General features: G+C 37.1%; 2 protein-coding genes across 16 annotated transcripts in view; one reads left to right on the top strand and one right to left on the bottom strand.

Annotated features, from left to right (window-relative positions):
- Window positions 1-9,151, top strand: part of LOC127860886 (uncharacterized) — a 201,516-nt gene extending 192,365 nt beyond the window's left edge. For 6 of the 15 annotated variants that reach the window (XM_052399214.1, XM_052399207.1, XM_052399240.1 and 3 more), the window contains exons 8-15: window positions 2,558-2,605; window positions 3,627-3,721; window positions 4,126-4,205; window positions 4,732-4,929; window positions 5,704-6,012; window positions 6,238-6,344; window positions 6,649-6,695; window positions 8,235-9,151. In XM_052399214.1, coding sequence (XP_052255174.1) covers window positions 2,558-2,605; window positions 3,627-3,721; window positions 4,126-4,205; window positions 4,732-4,929; window positions 5,704-6,012; window positions 6,238-6,344; window positions 6,649-6,695; window positions 8,235-8,304 — 954 coding nt within the window. In that variant the 3' untranslated portion in view covers window positions 8,305-9,151. The remainder of the gene's footprint in view (window positions 1-2,557; window positions 2,606-3,626; window positions 3,722-4,125; window positions 4,206-4,731; window positions 4,930-5,703; window positions 6,013-6,237; window positions 6,345-6,648; window positions 6,696-8,234) is intronic. The other 9 variants (XM_052399297.1, XM_052399195.1, XM_052399303.1 and 6 more) reach the window with 7 other exon arrangements.
- LOC127861061 (uncharacterized) overlaps window positions 1-24,530 on the bottom strand; it is a 213,379-nt gene that overhangs the window by 80,953 nt on the left and 107,896 nt on the right. The window lies entirely within an intron of this gene.

The raw sequence follows: 24,530 nt of genomic DNA, 5'->3' as shown, positions 1-24,530 counted from the left end.
ACTTTACTTTTCGATTAAAATGTGTATCTTCTTAGCGAAATCTAGTTAAAGCGGAAAGTGTCGTCGCTGATAAGCCTGTGCGGACTGCACAGGCTAATCTGGATTGACACTTTACTTACATGCATTATGCCAAGTTTTCTCAGAACGACACTCAAATATGTTTATATTGGGACTATTATAAATCTCTGATATTAGAACTTATTAATTAAAACATGACTTGTCATTAAACAAAAATTGTATATTTTTTCAAATGTAAAAACATGTTTTTGTTATCGCAGCTTCTTCAACACACTGTTGTTACGATGGGTTCTACATATTTATTTAGTTTTTAAATTCTTAAGCCTTAATGTTTGTCGTTTTGTAAGCAAACCACTTACAGTTCACACAAGTGGCATGTGAAACAGTGTATGCCGTGGTCGCCGTGGTGTACTGGATATGGTGTCCGCCTAGGGACATTCTCCCCCTACCTCTGGTTCAAGCAGGGCAGTTGTCAGTTGAGTCTCGTTCTGAGAAAACTGGGCATAATGCATGTGCGTAAAGTGTCGTCCCAGATTAGCCTGTGCAATCCGCACAGACTAATCAGGGACGACACTTTCCTCTTTTATGACATTTTTCGTCTAAATGAAGTCTCTTCTTAGCAAAAATCCAATTTAGGCGGAAAGTGTCGTCCCTGATTAGCCTGTGCGGACTGCAAAAGCTAATATGGGATGACACTTTACGCACATGTATTATGCCCAGTTTTCTCAGAACACGACTCAGTTATTGACAGAAGTATGTGCACTCAGTGCTGAAAACAATTTTTTTCCAGAAAAAAGTGTGCTTTGGTAAACTGACCGCCGTGGTATCACTGAAATACTATAAACAACGGCAAACATTTGCAATTAATCAAACATTTCTAATTAATCAAACGCAGATTTCAGGAAATCGAACATTAACCCTTTACCACTTAGCACGCATTTGTAGTCCTTTAGAAAGTTATATTTAATTAAAATAATTTCTTACTAGATTCAAGTTGTTAAGGATTCATCCCCAAACCTTAGATACTGATGAGCAGCAAACAGCATAAAACCTGAACAGACTGTGGGTTAGTTGCAGGCTCTTCTGGTTTTATGCTGTTTGCAAAAGCCATTTTTACTTTGCTTTTATTGGGGAAAGGGTTAACATGTAGTTAGCTTGTCAGTAATCGGAACTCTTACACAGGTAACTGATATGGACGAGAAATACGGATTTTTCGGAAAGGTATTACGTGAGAAAAACGACAATTAATAACCACTACATGTGTTAACCTCGTGTTTTGAAAGTTTTTAATTTGCGAAAATCGTTCTTAATAACACAATTTTTAATCCTCGTAGGGACTTGTTCACGGACTGTCGTATTTTTGAAAATTGCCTTTGAACACAGTTGAAATTAACACCTTAACATTTTGAATGTGATTAAAAGATATAATAACAAGGAAACATGTGCCTGCCTTTTGGTTCGAATACCGGGCTTCAAAGATTTTGCTTGACCGTTACACTACGCAGGATTTTGAATTGTTGTTGTAGTTTTCACGCTATGTCTGTAATAGACCTTTTTGCTAAATTATCTATGAAGAGCGTTACAATTTCCGTATTATTGAACCGATTTGTATCGATCATAATCAATACAAGAATATGCATGTTTAATATGTTTAATAGTCATAAGTGTTGTTTTGATTCCTAGAAGATAATGTATTCATTCGCGTAGGTACCTGTGAACATTATTTTAATGATTGTCACTTTGCCAAACTGTGAACAAGTCTTGTTTAAAGCGTTTGCTAACATATCGAAGTAACAATGTTGACAATTCTTGTCAAAACCATCATACAAAACACATTATGGAATATCGTCTTCGAAGGTTAAATACAATCATTCGTTCTTTGACACTCATATGTATTCGAAAATATATATTAGACGACCTCTGAAAAGGTCAACCGTTTAAGTAAAGACTAACCTTACTGACTGAACCGGGGCAATGATAATCATAATCATAATAATTAACCTTCTGGATGCGAAAATGGGTCGTATGCGGCCAGCTAATGAGACATCGAAAACTTAATTGACTTTATAGCGGAGCATAGCTCCCGATCAGACTGCGCGGCTGCACAGGCTAGTCTCAATCAACGCTTATAAAGCACATGGTATACGACCCATTTTCGCATGACGCTGGTCAAGAGAACTACTAAATGTGCTGTAACTGACGTCACGTTGTAACAGTCAGAGTATGTCATCTATCCAGTTACTGCTAGTTTTGTATTGTAAATTTAACCCGTTTATGTCTAGCGTCTACAAAAAAGGCCTTGGCAAACAGCGTAGACCCAGATGAGACGCAGCATCATAAGGGTCTGCGCTGTTTGCTTAAAGGAATTTCTGTTAGAAATATTCTAAATATAGAAATAAATATACTAGACATCCCTAATTTTGAAAATAAATTGATCCAATTTAGAAGGATGGGATAGTCCACTCGGCAAAAATGGGTTAACTAAGCATATAATGAGCAGGAGATAACAGTGTGTCACTTATTTACATCTCCTTCATAGTTCGCCGACGAGAACAAAATGTCCGCGTACGAGAAACTCAGGGCGAAGGTATTTTAAAAAGAACTCATGTAGTAGATGTCTGCATTGTATATGTGTTCTGGTAGATTGGGAATAGCATTATACTCAAACTGCAATATCTTTTCTTGCAAAAAATGGAAAAGTTATCTTACAGTTATTGTTATATATGAGCCTCGCTCTGGGAAAACCGGGCTAAATGCGTGAACGTAAAGTGACGTCCCAAATTAGCCTGTGCGGGTTTAACAGGTTAATCAAAGAAGACACTGTCCGCTTGAACTAGATTCCCTCTAAGCAGAGACTTCTTTTAAACGGACAGTACCATAGAAGCGAAAGTGTCGTCCATAAATATGCTGTTCGGACTGTACATGATAAACTGGGACGGCACTTTTCGCATTTGAATTACGCCCGGTTTTCCAGCGCGAGGCTCATACATTCTCTTGTTGAATCTTGTGTTCTTGTCATGTTGAAAAAGTACACAATAATCCCTCTTACTCAAATGCCAATGTACATTACCCTGTAGTTATTTCTATCTCTATTTCCTTGCCTACCGATTATCAGTGACATGAGTGTACGCACCCTTTGTATCTCATTCTTCCCGCCTATTAACGCACCCTAGCCCGCCCCTTACTAACCAGAGTGTGGATCATCATGTTTTGGTGAGAGTTTGAAGACACAACATATCTTCATAAGGAAGTTCGGGTGATTGCTTAGTGTTTATTAGTTTCATATACTTCAATTACTCTTGGTTTTGCATGAATGTTGGTTTTAAACAGTTTATTTATAACGTTCCCGTTATATATGTGTTGGCATCTTACATATTAAAAAAAAACTTATGCAGTCTTATTTATTCACCATAAATTAAATATATACAAGACTACACATTAAAATCAATCCGCATCAAGTCCGTGTTATAAAACAAACTGTGCGCGGTGTGTCACGTGTCACGCGTTATGTTGTAGGCGGCGTGTTACGTGTCACGTTGTTTCATGTAGACATTGTGTCATGTGGTCTGTTTCTGTTGCTGTGTCACTCGTTACCCCGTATGTTGTAGGCGGTGCGATTGTGCCAGGAGGCGGAGACTTATCTTACCTGTAACAGCTTCACCCACTCATGTATTCTCGAGTTCTACGACAAGTATGTATCAAGGTAGTATGTAAGGCTTTATATTCATTCTGATGATGATGATGATGATGGTTATGATGATGATGATGAAATTGATGATGAAATTGATGACGAAATTGATGATGATGATGTTGTTGATGATGATGATGATGATGATGATGATGATGATGATGATGATGATGATGATGATGATGATGACGACGACAACGACTATGATAATGATGATTAGGATGATGTTAATTATTACTATTATAACGACACCGACTACGACGACGATAATCATGATGTTATGATGATTATAATATTGACGACGACGATGATGATACTCCTGCTGCTGCTGCTGCTGCTGCTGCTGATATTAATAATGATACGGGTGATGGTAATAAAAAAATAAAAATAACGTTCTCCCCATGCGGGCCTCATTGCAGGTTCCTGTTTCCCCTGAGTGTGCCTCACACTATCACTCGTATAGACCTGCGACCCGAGAAACCCAGCCGCAAACAGCTTGGTACGAACGCATGAGGCCACCGTGACCGGCTTCACTTAACATCTTAAGTATTTGTAGTACCGTGACCGGCTTCACTTAACATCTTAAGTATTTGTATTACCGTGACCGGCTTCACTTAACATCTTAAGTATTTGTAGTACCGTGACCGGTTTCACTTAACATCTTAAGTATTTGTAGTACCGTGACCGACTTCACTTAACATCTTAAGTATTTGTATTACCGTAACCGGTTTCACTTAACATCTTATTTGAGTATTTGTTTTCCTGTGTAAAGTAAAGCATTTGTAAAGCATAATGCTAATAAGTTAGTAGTATTATGATTTTCATTATTCGTTCCCATTCCTACTAATAACGCACTGGTTTTTCAGCTTCTGTTGATTAGAAAGTTCCCAGAGGTTAGGGTACCGATATCACGTGGCTTAAGTTCTTTTATGAATAACTGAAGTTTTGTCCATTATGAAATGTTGTTATCTATATTGAAAGATTATTGTTGCGGCGCAAGGGTAAGGTTGTATATACATTTTAAGAAAGCAGTGTGCAATCCGCGAAGAATAATTCTCCGCAAGAAAACGGAGGGGATGAATTAGAATCCAAACCGGAGATCTTCCGGTGCGGGACTATAAGCAACATGGTGAACAACCGGATGTCGCTACAGCGGCGCACCGACTACGGAAACGCCATCCGGAAGCACATGGCTCGACCGAAAACAGCGAAGCAATTCTTTGGTGAGGGGCATTCAACTTTTATAGAACTTGGGTTCCGAGAGTCTTCTAATCAAATTACTGCCTTCATTACAAATCAATTTAAGTGTTGTGTTCTTTTATATATGTGGCGTGCTCTGTGAAAAGGGGGTTTAATACATGTGCGCAAAGTGTCGTCCCAGATTAGCCTTGCAGTCCGCACAGCCTAATCAGGGACAATACTTTCTGCATAAACTTTATTTTTGCTAAGAAGAGACATTCTTAAAACGAAATATATAAAAGCGTTAAGTGTCGTCCCTGATTAGCCTGTGTGGACTTCACTGGCTAATTTGGTACGACACTTTATGCACATACATTTACCTCCTTTTTTACAGAGCACGGCCCATATGGGTAAAACAAAATCTGTTATATTTCATCCCATTATTTACTAAAACTAGTTGATAAAAACATAATTATCTTCAACCTTGCATGGCCATTAACATGGAATAAGCGAACAACTAATTTCATACCAGATCAGTAATATTTTTACTTTGGACGTATAAGATTTAATATAAAGGGGAATTAACCACTTCGAGACGTTTTGCAGACAGAAAGGAGAGGGCCACTATCACGCTAAATTAAATTTTGAATGATCAAAATGTTCATTAAAACATATTGAGGATAAATACAGTTTAGACGTTTTGTTTTCACGTATTTTGTGTATACATGTATTTCAATAAATTGTTAACATTAGTCTTGACGTGTTGCCTTAACTGTGATATTTTGCTGTGTCTGTCCTATTCCTGACTTGCATCCCAGATGAGTTGGAGAAACAACGGCGGAAAGACATCCAGAGCCGTCGAGCCCAGTCCGCCATCGTGAGACCCGGGCAGCGCTTCGCCCGACCCCTAGCGGACAGCTCTGCACCTGACTCCCGTGAGGCCACTCGACCACCGACCGGAGGTCCCGTCCAGATGCGTGTGTTAAACTCCACCCCGTTTTTCTCTGATCCCTGCACTCGACCCTTCACAGCTCCCGCTCGGAACCGCCCGCCACTTGAATCTCCTGTCCGGCCAACTCCTGATAAACTCGCTCAAGGCGACTTTCGCGAAACGCTCGACTCTTCGGGTAAATACACTTACTTTTTTAATGTTTCTATGCTGATGACTCCGTGTTTAATGGATACATATTGGATGAACTTATATTGTGTTCGCAAATGTGACTTTTTGTTGTGCCCTACATCTCGTGTCGGAAATGGATGCGCATTTACGGAATTTCTATATTGACATGTACCCAATATTAGACCTTTCTCTTTATACAGACACTATATGAAAACACCACCAATGCTTTCAGATTGCCGACAGCCGCGGGTGAAGGCTCAGAGTGCCGACCAGCACCGCGTGCGGCCATCGGCACGGAAAACCATCGTCATAGAGACACCGGCTAACTACTCCATACCGGTAACATGCGCACTTCTGAACATGATTTTAATTTGTATTTATCAAAATAGGAGATATTACACATATTTAGACTAAGTAAACTGTTTTTCAAGAGAAATGTAACTATTGAACTTTTTTAAAATTACTTTTTGTAGTTGTTCGTACGGACGAACATTTTGCGCGGATCATTTGATACTTATATCGATACAATTTGAAATGAAAGTCATAGGTTGTAAATGTTCTAGCTGTAAGAGACCACTCTCGCCTGACGCATTCCAGTGTTTTTCAAAATTAAACTTGCATCAGTTACGTTCCTATATTGCAGATATTTCAATCAACCAACATCAAGAATGCACCAAGGATGTACTACAGGTAAGTGGCGTCACTCTTCCCAACGATCATCAGCTATCATAGCTATCATCAGCTATCATCATCATCATCATCATCATCATCATCATCATCATCATCATCATCATCATCATCATCATCGTCGTCGTCGTCGTCGTCGTCGTCGGCGGCGTCGTCGTCGTCGTCGTCGTCATCATCATCATCATCATCATCATCATCATCATCATCATCATCATCATCATCATCATCATCATCATCATCATCGTCATCGTCATCATCATCATATCACAGCCATCATCATCATCGTTGTCATCGTTCTCGTCATCTTCATCATAATCATCATCAACAACATCATCGGCATTGTTATCGTTCTATTCCTTTACAAAAACAGGTAATGTCGACAAAATCAGGAATTTACATGCAATACGGATCCAAATTGTTCGAAACTTTGACAGTTATACATTGTTCTTCTTATTTACATGTCGGTTGTCTAATTTAAAGCCATCGGCTAGTCGTCTTAGAAATAAAATATAATTATCGAACCAACATCCGTGCTATAATATTTGATGAATCTTAAAAATAATGTGATGTGTATTTGAACGTTTACATAATACGCGAAAAATATGTGGTTAAAACCTTCTTATAACAGACCTCATAGATATAATTGGTGTTTTTGATTACGCGTACTTGCGAGTAGTTTCGACTGTTGTCGAAAAACTACATAGGATGTCAATAATGTCGCTTGGAATGTTGACTGTTATTGAACGTAGTCTTGTTTTGGATGCCACAGTCATACACTTACTAATTCTGTACATTTATGATGGTGAAATATGAATATTGCCATATACACCTATCGATCATCTGCGTGTTGTATCGACGATCGAGAAACCACTGGACAACTGATTGACTTTAAATATCTGTTTACTGGTGGCTCTGCCATAAAATTATGCACACCCTCTATTTGTTATTGCTACAACAGTGATTCATGAACATAATATAATAAACAAGTTATAACCTATATGTGCATATAAGGTAATTCTTAAGTAACCTTTATGAATATCGATGGCTAATTACTGTCCAATGGCTATACATAGTAAAATCAAAATCCAACTATAACCTTGACCTGACAATTTTGTGTGAACAATTTAAATACGGAATAAATTAAAGTTTATAGGTTTGCAACCTCTAGTGAAGACTTTGTTTTACGCACGAATTAAGTATCGAACAGTTCATGGTCGACGATTGCTACCTGTATAAATAAATCTTACCCAGTGTACTAGCGGTTTCATGTTTAGTATTTTTGTCAAACTGAAACATCAAAATTGTTTGTGGGTTGACCGATCCACGTATTTTACATAAACACTCTGAAAAATTACCAACGCAAATTCAACATGTTTTGCACGCCTACGTTTCGACTGAAAAGTGTGTTTTAAACACGAAATGATATGCCAAAGAATATAGTATGATTTTCAGTTCTTTGAAAGTAGTAGTTATGTAAAAGGCGTAACGATGTAATTACCTGCGTCTATATTGTGCAATGATCACGTTAGCCGCTCGTTACAGGCCATGGAGCGGGGACAAGTTGCCGGTGTCTGAAAGGCCCGTCATCAAATTCGCACCTAAGTTCTACTGAAAAAGCTGCAGTTGGCGTCCCAATGGCATTCACATGGTATCAATGACCGACTTCATCGCGGAGACTCAGAAACCACAACCGACTCCCTCAGGCGAATGACTACCGCCGAGATGCCGTACATCCATCGCGAACATCTGTTTCTTCAGCGCCTAAGGCTGCATTATTTGAAGATCCTGAATGTGCCCCAGCTACATAATTTGCCAACTAGACTCACGAACGTTGGCACAATTTTTCAAATTATAGATTAGATTTCCAGCTACATGTATTTAGTTGCTACTGAAAGATTTTTAATTTGGATGTGGTTCCGCATTATTGAGGGAAACCTGTCCGGTATGGAGGCCACAAACCAAACTCACATGATTCCGGGAACGGAGATTGAATTCGTGTCGCCTAGTAGAGAAGCGCGTGCTCTAACCGTTATGCTGACCGGGCAGCCGCGCGGTCACAGGTCCCACCAGTGATGAATTGTATATTCTGGGGTTTTCTTTCAATTCAGAATTCGTGTGATAAGTACACGCGTGTTGTTTGTTACAAGCAAGCGTCTTCAATATAATGGATTGCGTTGTTTTATATGATTTTATTTAAATGTTCATGAAGAAACGCTGATGTTTGTATTTTGTTTAATTGTTAAAATGCTCGTGTTCATATATGTATTATTATCATTATTATTGCTATTATTATAATTATGTTTTATTATTATTGATAATTTATTATCATGATATTTCCATTTAAGAAGCAGACGACAGTGATTCACATACGAGTGTTAACCAGTCATTAATAGCACACAGGCAGACTTATTGTCGACCAATTGTTACACATTGATAATAAATACTGTATAAAATGTAAACACGTCTTAACGTATGATATTTGTAGTACAATACTATTTAATGCATTAACAAGAATTAATGCAATTCAATTCTAATAAGTCAGATTAAAACAATGTATGTGTTTGATTCTTCCATCGCAAATTGATATAATGCCGATAATAAATTGAACATGATTTGATGAGTTGTTTACCCTTTTCTTACAAGATTTTTACGACACAACAAATTGCGAATATTATCATTTAAGCAGTTTTTAAAAATCGAATATTTGTCAGCATTAATTAAATAACAACTACACAATCCCTTATTATCAATATCTAATGACAAATCACTGATTTCCCTGTAGTTAAAAACCAATCGATCATGCGAGAAAGTCATCAGCCAGTATATTAATTTTCCTATATGTGATATGTCTTCCTACATGCAGTGAGACAGTTACTGGTCAATTAATATTTCCACAAGACATTCAGTAGTACAGTGTTAACTATAAACTAATAAGCGAAGTTTACGCCTTAATTATTTCGCTAATTATTTCGCATATGTCGTGCTGATCAAGAGTGCCGTGACGATATCCGGTCAGCATATACAATTAGATTAAAACAATAATAATCGTTAATTAATTATTTATTATTTCAACAAGTGAAAACGTGTTCGATATATTTTGGATTTTTTTTCGCTTACTGGGACAAGAGGCACATTTTTAACCTGAAGGGGCGTCCATGGCTCCGGCGTTCTTTCTACTCATCACGCTGGGAACCGCGTTGGGGCGACCTACAGGTAACGCTTGCATGAAATTCGTGAGCCTTCTTTATTAAGCAAATTTTTCAAACAATATTAATTTCAGAGGGTTTTGACAAATACGAGGTATTATCTTAACTTAGCCGTAATGTTTAAACAATGTTAAGTATTTTTTTTTAATTGAAGGAGAAACTGAGAAAATTATTATCACAAAAATAAAGCTACGCGTAGCTTTTACTTAACATGTGAACCATGTTATTTGACTTTACTCGTACTCAAAATATTTATTTGGTAGTGGGTATCAGAACGAAATGCTTAATTGAATCACATAGGTTTCCATCGAGTACTTTTAATATACTATTTTCTTTTTAAAATGGGATACTTTTTAATGCGAATCCCGCTAAAATAAAGTGCCCGTACTTCCAAATTAAAGCGTCTTAACCTGATATGAGCAGCACTCTGTGAAAATGGGCTTAAAATGTGCGTAAAGTGTCGTCCCAGATGAGCCCGTTCGCCCGCACAGACTAATCGTGCACGACACATTCCGTTCTCATAGAATTTCTCGGTAAATATAATGTCTTTTCTTAGCGAAAATCAGGTCTTTGCGGAAAGTGTCTGCCCTGTCTACTCTGTGCGGACTTCAAAGGCTAATCTGGGTTGAAACTTTTAGCACATAAATTGTGTCGTGTTCTAAGAAAACTGGGCATAATGCATGTGCGTACAGTGTCGTCCCAGATTAGCCTGTGCAATCCGCACAGGCTAATCAGGGACGACACTTTCCGCTTTTATGACATTTTTCGTTTAAATGAAGTCTCTTCTTGGCAAAAATCCAATTTAGGCAGAAAGTGTCGTCCCTGATAAGCCTCTGCGGACTGCACAGGCTAATCTGGTATGACACTTTCCGCACATGCATTATGTCCAGTTTTCTCAGAACGCGACTTAATTATATATACCCCGTTTTCCAAGAGCGAGATTTAAAACAAATTTCAGTATGTTACGCCTTTACAGTAGCTTAAAGTGATTTCACTGTCATACACTGCTTTAACATTACCACCTTAAAACACCTTGTACCTAACTTGTACTGAATGATTTAATCGACCTTTCAAATGTCGTCTGTATTTTTAATTTCTTGAAGTCTCGAGTTCAAAATAACAAGAAGAGAATGTCAGAACGACATTTTACAAGCTGGATTTATGTTATAACAATTATCATAAGGCAAACTACAATGTTATATTTTCATTTCTTACCTTAAAGAGACATTTTTGAAAAAAAATGCAGCTGGAGATGAAATTTCAAACATAGCAATCAAATGTAGAATCTGAAAAAATATATGGAAATGAACTTGCTTGTCTGCCATGTTGTGTTTGTTCTTAACGTACAATCCTGTCATGTTTTCTATGTATAATAGTATACAAAAGTAACAACAATTTTAATTTCGAATATTAACATATTTCCGGCACATGTTTTACTTTATACTTATCATGTAAATTCTAAACTTACATATATGAAAAAAAAACACGTTCAGAAGCATAGATTATGACAGCCAAAATTGACGAAACAGTCGCTTTAAAATGCAAGCATAAACAACAGTATGGTAATAATTGCGCGATTCTCACGAAAATAAACTGTATTACATTCAGAGCACGCATCCGAATGCTTCTATCATAGAGATTAAAGTGAAACATTTTGATTGGTTGTAAAATAATAAATCGCCGATAAACAGTTCAGAAATATTTATAAATGGTTTCCGTGTGTATACAAATCATATTGGGCCAAATATACCGAAGAATCAAACCATGATGCATCTGATGGTTCAGGTATCGCTTACTTACACCCACACGCATCGCGCTGTACTGCCATATAGGATCACGTCATTTGACATTGGGCCGTGCTCAGTGAAAAGAGGATTTAATGCATGTGCGTAAAGTGTCATCCCAGATTAGCCTGTGCAATCCGCACAGGCTAATCAGGGACGACACTTTCTGCTTTTATGACATTTTTCGTTTAAATGAAGTCTCTTCTTGGCAAAAATCCCATTTAGGCGTAAAGTTTCGTCCCTGATTAGCCTGTGCAGACTGCATAGGCTCATCTGGGACGACACATTACGCAAATGCGTTAAACCGTTTTTATCACAGAGCACGGCTCAACTGAGCTACGTTCTGGGAAAAAATTGGCTTAATGCATGTGCGTCAAATGTCGTCCCAGATTAACAAGGTGCTATGCAAACCGCACAGGCTTATCAGGGATGACACTTTCCACATTGACTAGAATTTCGTTTAGAAGAGACTTCCTGTAAATAAAAGAGCGGAAAGTTTCGTCCCTGATAAGCCTGTACTTACTGCACATACTAATCTGGGACGCACATTTTTTTAACATGAATGACTCTCAGACTTCTCTCATGCCTCCCAAGAACATCCTCTAATTTCTAGCAGTTGAATTGCAACATTATTATGATTTATTGAAAGAGATATAAATATGAATGATTACATGTTGAGGTGTTGGTGATCACAGAAATTGGATATTATGGAGAATAACACTAGTAACGAGTTTAACGAACAATCCTCATCGCATATCATACGAATATTATTTGTGAACTAAAGGTTATATCCGCACTTGTATTTTTGCAGCTGACCCGAAGTACATCAGTCAGTTCGACCTTGCGGCCCTCTGGGGCTCCACCCCTCAGAAGAAGGTCAGTCTCACCTCCCTAGCCACAGAGAAGGACGACGGTAGGTGACCTTTAGGTGATGGTATAAATTAACCATCATAACAAAGAAAGTTTTAAATCACAAATTTCGCCAATTTGAAAACTGGACTTAAAGCATGTGCGTTAAGTGTCGTTCCAGATAAGCATGTGAAATCCGCACATCCTAATCCGGAACGACACTTCCCGACTTTACTGTTTTTCACTAATAGGACACCGCCCCTTAAACGGAAAATACCATACAGTAAAATAAAACCCGTATAAAGGCATTGAGGCCAGTTTTCTAAGAGAATCAGTAAAGTGATAACTTAAAGATTAGTCGAATCAGTATGTTGATTTTATTTTTGAACAAGTTCGAATCGCCATTAATATTGGCTAATTGATGAAGGTAAATCAGTCTATTAAAATATTTTAACCGAAATTTGAAGAAAGAAACTTCAAATTCGGAATTTACATTATGTTTTTTTGTCTTAATTCAATCGCCTTCTCGTGACAGATTTAAATCGATTTAAACTTAAATTTCAAGATGTTTAGCAAACCTTTTTATAATAGAAGCAATGCACTTAAAAAAATATTGCGATCAATATCCACTGACGAACGAACAGTGTAGATACCGGATGTATGTCTACTGTTTCACGTGTTTTAGAGAACCTTCACGCTGAGTGTCATCTAGTTCCGCACGTGCGTCATGCGCGACAACTGAACAACCTGTTCGGGTTCATACAGCTCCGACAAGTGGTGGGTACATGTGAGTCGCGTTCTGAGAAAACTGGGCATATTGCATGTGCGTAAAGTGTCTTCCCAGATAAGCCTGTGCAGTCCGCACAACCTTATCAGGGTCGACACTTTCCGCTTTTATGACATTTTTCGTTTAAATGAAGTCTCTTCTTAGCAATAATCCAATTTAGGCGGAAAGTGTCGTCCCTGATTAGCCTGTGCGGACTGCACAGGCTAATCTGGGACGACACTTAACGCACATGCATTCAGACCACTTTTCTCAGAACGCGACTCATGTTTATCTGACATGATGCCATCACTTCTTGTTAAGATTAGCATTAAGGGACTTAAGATATACAGAGTTCGCGATTATAATCGGAGCATCATTCAACCAGATAATTTGAATAATATCAAACTTATCCGCATGTTTATAACAAATACAAGTGCATTTACAGTATAAACATAAATTAACAAAAACAACAGGTAGAAATTAAGCAAATCGTGATAGTATCATTAAGTTCAAATTATCAATGTTTAAACATCTCTGTCAACGAGTAATTCTATGATCTATTAGAAAACGTCCTTCTCAATTTTATCAAGTGTAAAGAATAACAACTTGTTTGAGTATCGTAAGAGGTATTTATCAATTGTGAAATGTTGTCAAATAACAATGGGTGCTTTTTGGATTGGTGCATGTAAATGCGATTCGATAAATAGTGTTCAAACATAATGGTTCATAATTATCTCCGGTTGTGACTCATTAGGTCAAGGACGGCATACCAGGCCCGCTGCGATTGTCCGTGCGTATCGACGGCATGCCGAATGGCCTAACGTCTGGCGTCTATTTCCGTCTCGAGGTTCACAAATACGGTGACGTCACCAAGGGTTGCCGCACCCTCGGACCCATATTTCAGACCCAAACGTAAGCAAACGTTATTTGTCGTTTTCAAGACAACGTGCGCTGGAACAAGACTGCTTATTAAATGAGTTTCTGAAACTGGGGCTTAATTCATGTGCGTGAAGTGTCATCTAAAGTTAGCCCGTGCATTCCGCACATGCTTATCAGCAAAGATTGTTTTTCCTGCTTTATAAAGTACCCGTTAAAAGGTTCTCTTCCAATTGAGGAACAACTACAAAATTACCAATTGCCATCTGAACAATTCCCAAATGGTAGGAAATATTTGTCAATTTCGTACCAAAAGTGCATTATCTGCAAGTGAACACATCAAATGAGCACAGAAACTGAAACTTTCAAGCCAAAATGAATGTAAATGAATATTTGAATTGGTTTGTGCAATTTATACACAACAATTGTAAAGACCTTTAATTCCCAATCTGCAGATTTCATGAAGCGAATTTTCCCAAATTCACTCGAGGAGGGGGGGGGGGGGAAGGGGGGTTCCAGCTAATTTTTCCAAATGGTACGGTACCAGTACTTTTCTCAATTGGGCAAAAACAATCGCTGATCAAGAACGACACTGTAAGCTCTTATGTTGTTGTTGTTGTTTTGTTTAGGGAAGCCTCATCTTAGCTTCTAAGTGAAAATCCAGTCTAGGCGGAAAGTGTCGTCCCAAACTAGCTGAAGCGGGCGGAAAGTGTCGTCCCAAACTAGCTGAAGCGGGCGGAAAGTGTCGTCCCAAATTAGCTGAAGCGGACTACTAAGGCTAATCTGGGACGACGCTTAAAGCAAACTAAGCCCTGTTTGCCAGAGTGCGGCTCATTTATTTCATGCTTAGTAATGAAATGTAGACAATTATCGAAGAATACTTCCCAATAATTCACTAGCTTGACTCGGGACTACTTCTTGAAAATTAGATTTGATTTCACTTAAATGTGCTGTCATCTTTCACCTTAGTACATAATTATTTGATGTTTCGATATATACTGGTATATATTTAATCGTATAGATAGCGCTTAGCGTGTTAAATGTATCTAAGAATAAATATAAAAAATATAACATTTTATATTTAACAAAATACCTTACCTTCACATTGCTTTTGCCTCCTTGGTCAAATCGAGCGGAGGTGATTATCCGACACTGTCTCGAGTGTATTAATTGAATCCTCCAGAGATATGCGGCTCCGAGCTGGTCATATTGGTCAACGATTTATAAATACGATTGATCTTTGTATTGGTACAAGCGTTAGTTTAAAATCCGGTACAAGCGTTAGTTTAAAATCCGGTACAAGCGTTAGTTTAAAATCCGGTACAAGCGTTAGTTTAAAATCCGAATAAATTTCATCGGAATCCAGCATCGCGTTTTTCAAGCTACCTTTCCAATTCGATTACTTTTACATTTAGGCACAACCAGAGAAGTAAACACTTACTCAATATCATTATTCCTGTTAAAAACACTCTGTAATCGTACATATGCGACTGGTTTACATTTTAAGGAGCATATTTCATAATATCTATCTCGTCAGTTGTCTGCGTTTTCATATTGTGAACGTGACCCTCTGTTGTCAACACTTTGTCTAAGGCTATACCGCACTGTTAAGGGTAATTTATGAATTGTTTCTGCTCGGATCAAGACGGCTCGAACAAATGAAGGCCCTACTATTTTTTCTAATTTCGGGGCTATATTATAACGCACCAATAAGAAAAAATAGTACAGGTATTAAACGTCAAAAAATAGCTAATACGAATATTTTAACCAAGAGCATGAAATAAATAACAAAACAAATATCATATGTCTACATGTAGATCTCAATAACGCGGATATGCCAAAACGACAAGTACCGGCATTTTGTCCTTTCGGCTGTTATATGTATCGTTTTATCATTCTTTTGTCGGGTAAGCACCCTTCAAACTCACCCGCACACCAGAACAATATGGCAAACAGCAGCCTCCATTTTTTTCCTGTAACAACATGTTTCAAATAAATATTTGCCAACACAATCTTTATCAGCGCTCAAAAATATATGAGCCGTGCTCTGTGAAAAGGGGGTAAAATTAATGTGCGTAAAGTGTCGTCCCAGATTAGCCTGAGCAGTCCGCACAGGCTAATCAGGGACGACACTTGCCGCCTGATTTTTATCTAAGAAGAGACTTTGTTGAAGCGAACAATATCATACAAGCGGAAAGTATCGTCCCTGATTAGCCTGGGCGGACTGCACAGACTAATCAGGGACGACACTTTACGCACATGGATTTAATCCCCTTTTCAAAGAGCGAGACTAATATATATATGGCTTGTTGCCTATAATTGCAATTATTACAGTGGAATGTTACATTTCCAGAACGAGCGGCCAACTCGGCGACTTCGTGGGGACACCGCTAGGGGAGGTCAATCTGGACATCCACGACGCCGCGTCCACGCTGGCCGGAGGCAACTCCATATACGGGCGCTCCATTGTGGTACGCTGGCGCTAATATCCGCAATGAACGCGAAATAGTCTGGCCTCATATTTGACATTATATTATTGCGCCTAGCTCTGCGAAAACGACTGTTAATGCATTTGGCTTCCTCACAGGCTAATCAGAGACGATACTTTCCGCCTTGAATGGATTTCTGTTAAGAGACTTCCTTTCAACAACAAAATACATTGAGGCGGAAATTGTCGCCCTTGATAAGCCTGTGCGGAGTGCATAGGCTAATCTTGGAAGACACTTCAAGCAAATGCATTAAACCCCGTTTCTCCAGAGCGAGACTCAATTACAGTATTCACGTAACATATTTTAGTGTAAACACAATGAAGTATAAATTGTATAACGCCACATATGCACGTTAACCCATTTATGCCTAACGTCTAGAAAAAAAGGCATTGGCAACACCGTTTGCTGCGCTGTTTGCTGTAAGAAATATTCTAAATATAGAAATAAATATACTAGGCATCCCTAATTTTGGAAATAAATTGATCAAATTTAGAAGGATGGGAGAGTCCACAAGGCATAAATGGGTTAAAAATTAATGCGATACACACCAACGCATACACGGTACAACAATTATACGGCTAAAAGACACCGTATATGAATGTCTATACGTGCGTTGGCCTCAGCTGCTTTAGTTATCACAAAGACAATTATATGTCACCGGCTTCAAATTATCATAAGCTATTTTTTTCACATTCTGAGAAGCATTAAAAAATTCACATATACAAATCTTGCTGAATATGGGCTGCTTATATATATATATTTAGGGCTTTTGCTTGTCATGGTTTGCGCTAATTTGATTTTTTTAATATATTTAAATACCTTACAAGCAACTATTTGCGTGTAATTCATAATTAGTAATGATAAAGCTCAATTTTATGAAACAAACCAAATTAAACTATATAATTACAGCGAATTGTAAGGTCTGGATGTTATACATTATCACAAAAATATGAAAACATATCGGAATATTTAATTAAAACCCTGAACAATTGTTTAAGTGACTTTATGTAAAACCTATGTAAAGAGATCCACAGCTCTACATTGGGCGTTAAAAATATTTATTATCTATATTTTTTTAATAAAACACATTCATACAAATGCCTAAAAAGAGCGTAAAGCAAGAATTCGCTGCAATGTTTTGATTGATCATAAATATTCAACAGTATTGAACACAAACATAGTTCAGAGTATATCTCCGTGCATAACAGCCACTCAGTTTTTTAATAAAATTAGCAAAACGTTTAGTATAAAAACATATCGAAATGACTTTGTTGAAGTGTGATATTATGAGGTTAATAAATAATCCCACGACAATACTTCATACGAGTTAGTACTAGATGGTTATTATGTTATACAACACTTCAACACTTCAACATATCTAAACGCACGACGATCGTATAAAAAATGTCGGTCGTTTTCGTGCATTGCTTTCATGAATATCTTTATATCGCATTTCTTGTCTGCCTTTGGTCTATATATTTTGGTTTGCTGACGTCGGGTTCTCCGCAATCTGTAATCAATTACGTGTTTTTAAACGATTTTTAAAAATCTTAATCAGCCGCTTAAATCCGCATTTAGATCTATCCGAAATAAAGTTTAATGCACATTCTTTGTAAATTTAAAAGACACGCTTTACACGAAATTGTCATAAACTCATGTGCCAAATGTAAACTTTATTCGAAAACGTAAATATACCATGGGATATTTAAAAGTAACCCTCATTTATTGAAGCATTACTTCTGACACTATATTCCCTGTCAGCATCCTCTTATAACTAAGGACTTATTTCCATAGACAGAGCCGAACTAGCATTTTTTAGCCCTCAAGTAACGTGACAGTAAACTGACTTTCGATTGACCTTCTGTGCACTTTATATCAACGTATTCTTTCCATGATAAAAATCTTAACACAATTATTAATAATATCTCAAGACCCACATACATCGACATTGAGGCTTAATTAATGTAAGAAAACAAGGTGTCTAATAGCTAACACAGTCTGAGAATTTTTTTACATTTATCTAAAAGAACGATTGTGTTTTGTAGATAAAGCAACACAATTTTAAGGCGACGATTTGCTATGTTATTTCACGAAATACAGGCACATTTCTTACAACAGATCTATCAATAATTCATTGATAGATATTTGTTCAAACGACAACACTTACTTTTTAAAGAGGCCTTTTCACAGGTTTCGGCATGTATTGAAGTTTTTTTATTAAACATTTTGAATTGATAAATTTGTATGTAAACATGGGAACTTAAAAGCTTCAGTTAAAACACTAGAACAAAATTAAAGAAATAAAAAAGTAATATTCAACTGGACTCGATCCACTGAGCTTTTGAATTATACATATGTATAAGCAATCATTATCTACGTCACAAAATAAGACGATAACAACAGAACTCTCCTAATTTTTCGTTTCGCTTGTGTTACGTTTGATTATTTTAAGGTTTTTAAATCGCCAAAAGATATTTTAGAGCATGATAAATATTCAGTATCACTAATTCTTCGCAAATATCATAAATACAACGAAAATTTGCAAATCTGAAACATTTTTTTCTCAAATTTGTCAATTTACCATAACGTGAGAAGGTCACTTTGATGCAGACGTAGTAACTCTCATGTATTATCAACATGATCTTCAGGACACGAGCGACCTTTGTTTTCTTTGTTAATGCGTTTCCTCATTTGTAATTAATTCAACAGTTATGCGCCTTGTGTATTTAATATTGCTTGGATGTGGTTTTAATGAGCTATTTAGCATTTCACATTTGACAAATTGTTTATCATAACCTAAATCAATCAGCTGAAATAACAATTGTAGTAATTGGGCCGTCTGTCAGCCGCCATTACTGACTGGCGAAATATCTCCACTGTTATTTATGCAAATAAAATCAACGTTTTATCAGTTTAGCATTGAATATACTCAAATTAATAACAGAGTTATTTATGCATAAAAAAATGTTATTGTCTTTTAAAATTGTTCAAAAACATTCCAGTGATAGATTCAGATCTCTTTGCATTGATTTTGAAACTTTTCTTAACTCACGGTTGTTGAAAATAGCAGCTTTTTGCATGTTATCATATAAAAGGTGACTTTTATTTGCAGCTTCAGCCGGTCTACTCGACACGACAGCTACGGGTATATGACATCGTAGTTTGCTTAGGTGTTAAATCGTAGAAAACAAATCAGTCGCGTTCTGCAAAAAAACGGACTTAATGCATATGCGTAAAGTGTCGTCCCTGATAAGCCTGTGAATTCCGCACAAGCTAATCAGGGACGACACTTTCCGCCTGAGCATTATTTTCGGTTAGAAGAGACTTTCTTTAAACGAAAAATACCATGCAAAGGAAAGTGTCGTCCACGGTAAGCCTGTGAGGTGTGCACAGGAATTTCTGAGACTCCGCACAGGCTAATCTGTGACGTTTCCTTACGCACATGCATTAGGTCCACACTTTCCAGACAAAGGCTACTATAAACTAAAGAAATAAGAGAAACAAACATAAGATAGCACGTTATTTGCGTGATATAACTTTTTTTGGTTACTTACAAATACATGTGTATACCTTTGTACTTTTAACATATAAATTTAAAAAAACGTATAAACACGTATACGTCTATATTTTAGTATCATAGAACAGCTGATATGACTGATAAAATGTTCTTCGGTACTGGTTTAGTACATCACTAAAAATGAATAACGACTGTGTATGAGGGCTGACTCTGCGGCATCTTTCATAGAAAAGCAGACGCACTTAGGAATGAAATCATACTTAATCTGTTCACTGAAATAGGGATCTGAATAATGACGAAACATGTGAACGAAAAAATGAATTGTGGTCATATGAATACGTGCGTTTTAGCACATCGTCGTTACTTTACGTCCGCATCATGAGTATATTTAGCATGACCTCCATGGGAAAACTGGACTCAATGCATGTGCGTGAAGTATTGTCCCAGATTACCAGTCCGCTCAGTCAAACCAGGGACGATACTTTACGCCTTAACTGGATTTTCATTTAAAAGAGAATTTCTTTGAACGAAAACTTCCATCAAAGCGGAAAGTGTTGTCCCCGATCAACCAGTGGGGACTACACAAGCCAATATGCGATGAAACTTAACGAATACGCATTAAGGTTATTTTTCTCAGAACGAGGTTTATTTGGTTTGCTATGTTGGAGAGAAAGTGCATGTGCTTGACGTTGATGTAGACAGAGTAAAAGACTTGAATGCAATGATAGCAAGCATAGACGGTGTTATGTGTAGTCAGGTGTGCTTTATTCAGTTTCTCGTTCTATTTTGCGTGAGATACATAGAAGACATTTGTTTGCTTCTGAGGTAATAAGGTAAAATAATATATCATTAAAGTTAGAAAAAATGTGTTAATTTTTTTCGCTATATTGACAAATTATTAAAGAAAATTGAGGCAACACCAACTCAAGCATAATTTTAACGTGAGGCATTTTATTACTCTAATATTTTCAAATTAAACATGTGTGACTTTGAACTGTTTGTAAACGCTATTGCTATGTTTGATTATTGATGAAATAACATGCTTCATAACTATATTTAATTTAATGGAAATTAAAAACGTAGTCCTTAGTCAGCCAAGTGAAAAGCGACACTGAAAAGTATTTCCTCTTTAACTTTAATATCTGATTAATAAGCATTAAATTAACACAAAAAAGCATTAAACAGTAGTTTAATAATTTGTGAAGGTGTTGAACATAACAACCCTACTGGCAAGGTGAAGGTTTTACAATAGGAAATACCGCATATTAGTCGTAGTGAGTTAACATTAATTGACGTGATGTGGAATCTGACAATTTTTAGAAAAATAGGCGAAGCGTCCATAATTTGATTGTTAAGAAGTTATATACAGGCATTAAAATGTAGCATAAACATTTCAACATTCAGAAATCAATATAATTGTGTACAATGTGTCAAAGTTTCAATCTAGACTGTGAGAGTCGGAAAAAAAGTCAAAGCACGATACATGCTTTCCATCATGTGCCTATAATATACCGGCATGTTCATTTTCTGTATTCAGTTAGAGGGCCTATACGCGGATGATCCCATCGGATGTTGCACGGTGGTCCGAGAGCGCGCCAACCACAAACTTGCTCCCGTCCCCACACCTGTTCAAGATCTGTTCACGAGTGTTCCTGATCCTGTATTCGGGAACAGCAAGCTTGCTCCCTTCTTCACTCCTGTTCGAGATCCCGTCACGAGCATTTCTGATCCTGTAGTCGGCAGCCAGCACCGCAATGTACTCACTAGCCAAAACATCAAACTAGATCAAATTTTACTGACGCCATTCAATGATCCAATATCTTCGTTCACCGTAGTCGGTGACACAGTTGAGGCAAATTTTACGTTTTCAGGACCAGCGCAATCGACAACGGTCCCGATAACGTCCCAAATAAGTACCCAAAGAGATGATGGACCCAAATTCATCGAATTATTGCCAGTTGTTGCAATTGGTCGATCGGATGAAATCAAAGAAGTAATAGAAGAGACGGTTGATGGCAATAATGTACTTGAAAAAGTGAAAGACGTCATCGAAGACGTAAGTGAACCTCTAAATGACATCAAAAGCGATGCCAAAGAATTTCTTAAAGACGTTGTAGAGAAGAGCATCGAACCCATAGCTGACGTAATAGATACTGGGTCGGACGACAATGTTATTGAGCAAATGAAAGACGTTATCGAAGACGTAAGTGAACCTCTAAATGAAATCAAAAGCGATGCAAAAGAACTTATTAAAGATGTTGTAGAGAAGAGCATCGAACCCATAGCTGACTTAATAGATACTGTGACGGACGACATGCCTGTTGTAGAAAGTATACAGGATATTGTAAAAGATGCAGCTGAAATCAGTGAAAATTTGAAAGATAGCATAGAAGAACCAGTCGTGAATATGAAAGAGGCGTTGGAAGATATTACAGATGAAGATGATTCAGATGAATTTATAAAAAGTTTTCTTCAAAATGCTAACGACAAAATATCCGATAACGATATGTTATTTGATGTTTTCGAAAACGCATTTGAATCTCTTGAAGATATTGATGACGATACATATGCAGATGTTCTTGGTGACATGACAGATGACACACATGAAGAAACACTAGAAAACGCAGAAGATTTCGTGGAAGAAATTAAAGAGGCTTTCAATGACATTACTGATGATTTATTAGACACAGATTCAATTGCAGACAAAACACAGGACATAATTGAAAACAATGACATTGTTGAAAAAATTGTAGATAACATAGACGAATCAGTAGATAATATTAAAGAAACAATGGAAGATATGAAAGACAACCTTGATGAGTCTGATACATTTGTCAAAACATTTATTCAAAATGCTAACGACAAGATTTCTGACAACGATATGCTATTTGATGTTTTTGAAGATGCATTTGAGTCACTTGACAAAACACTTGAAAAAACGAAAGAAAAAGCGGAAGATATTGTCGAAAATCTTAGAGAAGGAATAGATAACGTGGCTGAAAACGTCGTCAGTGGCGTTTCTTTAGACAACGATGACATAACAGACGACATAATTGACGACGAAACGATCGCAGACAAAATTGAAGACAAGGCTACGTCCGTTCTTGATATAACAAGTGACAATGTTGAAAACAATGTCATTTTTGAAAATATTTTAGATACAATTGAAGAACCCGTCGAAACAATTAAACACGCAATAGAAGACTTGGGAGATAAAGACGAAGTGTCTGATGGATTTGTCAAAACATTCCTCAAAGATGCTAACGACAAGGTAACAGATAACAATGTTTTGTTTGGTGTTTTTGAAAATGCATTTAAATCTTTAGACGAAGATGATGATACTGATGATGATACAGCGGTTGTTGCAGAACCAATAAAAGACATGTTGGAAGGCGAGCGAGATAAGGCAGAAGACACCGTTGATAGAATTAAAGAAAACGTAGAGGAAACAATTGAAACTGTTGAAGATAATATTATTAACAACGATGAAAATGGTATTAAATTTACTAGCATGTTCGTTTCACAAGCTGGTGATCAGTTTTTTAGCGGCGATGCTTTCTCCAAACAAACTGACGATTCAATCGGTAAAGTTAATGGCGATATTGAATCTAAACAACTTGTCGATAATGTCTCCGACAAATATGACGACGATGATGATGATGATGATGGTGATGATGGAAGAATCAAACCACCTATAGAAAATGACGGTGATACCAATGATATTGTTAAAAATGTAATTGAGAGTAAAGAGGATGCACTTGAAAAAGTAATTGAACAAAATGATGATGATGATGACGATGATGGGGATTTCGTCAACACATTTATCTCAACTAGTAACGCTACTTTAGATAACGACCTTCTGTTCGACCATTTTGAGGAAACGTTTGACAAGCTATATGGCGCAAATAACATCCTTGGTGATATTAAAGATTCAATAGGTAAATTAAATGACGATATTGAATCTAAACAACTTGTCAATAATGTTTCCGACGGCGATGATGATGACGATGATGATGAACGAATAAACACACTTATAAAAAAAGTCGGAGATAATAACAATATTGTTGACAATGTAATAGATAATATAGAAGATGGAGGTCAAAACCTCGTTGAACAAAATGATGATGATGATGAAGATGACGATGCTTTCGTCAACACATTTATTGCAAGTAGTAACGCTACTTCCAATAATGACCTTCTGTTCGATCATTTTGAAAAAACGTTTGACAAGTTAGATAGCGCAAAAGACATTATTGACGATGTTAAAGATAACCTAGAAGATGTCACAGAGGATACCGATGAAATAGGGTCGCTGAAAGCTGTATCAATTGCTGGCAATTCAATCATTGAC

Source organism: Dreissena polymorpha, chromosome 1, assembly GCF_020536995.1.
Source record: "Dreissena polymorpha isolate Duluth1 chromosome 1, UMN_Dpol_1.0, whole genome shotgun sequence".
In the NCBI taxonomy this organism is placed as follows: domain Eukaryota; kingdom Metazoa; phylum Mollusca; class Bivalvia; order Myida; family Dreissenidae; genus Dreissena; species Dreissena polymorpha.
This window is presented reverse-complemented; position numbering and strand designations above follow the sequence as displayed.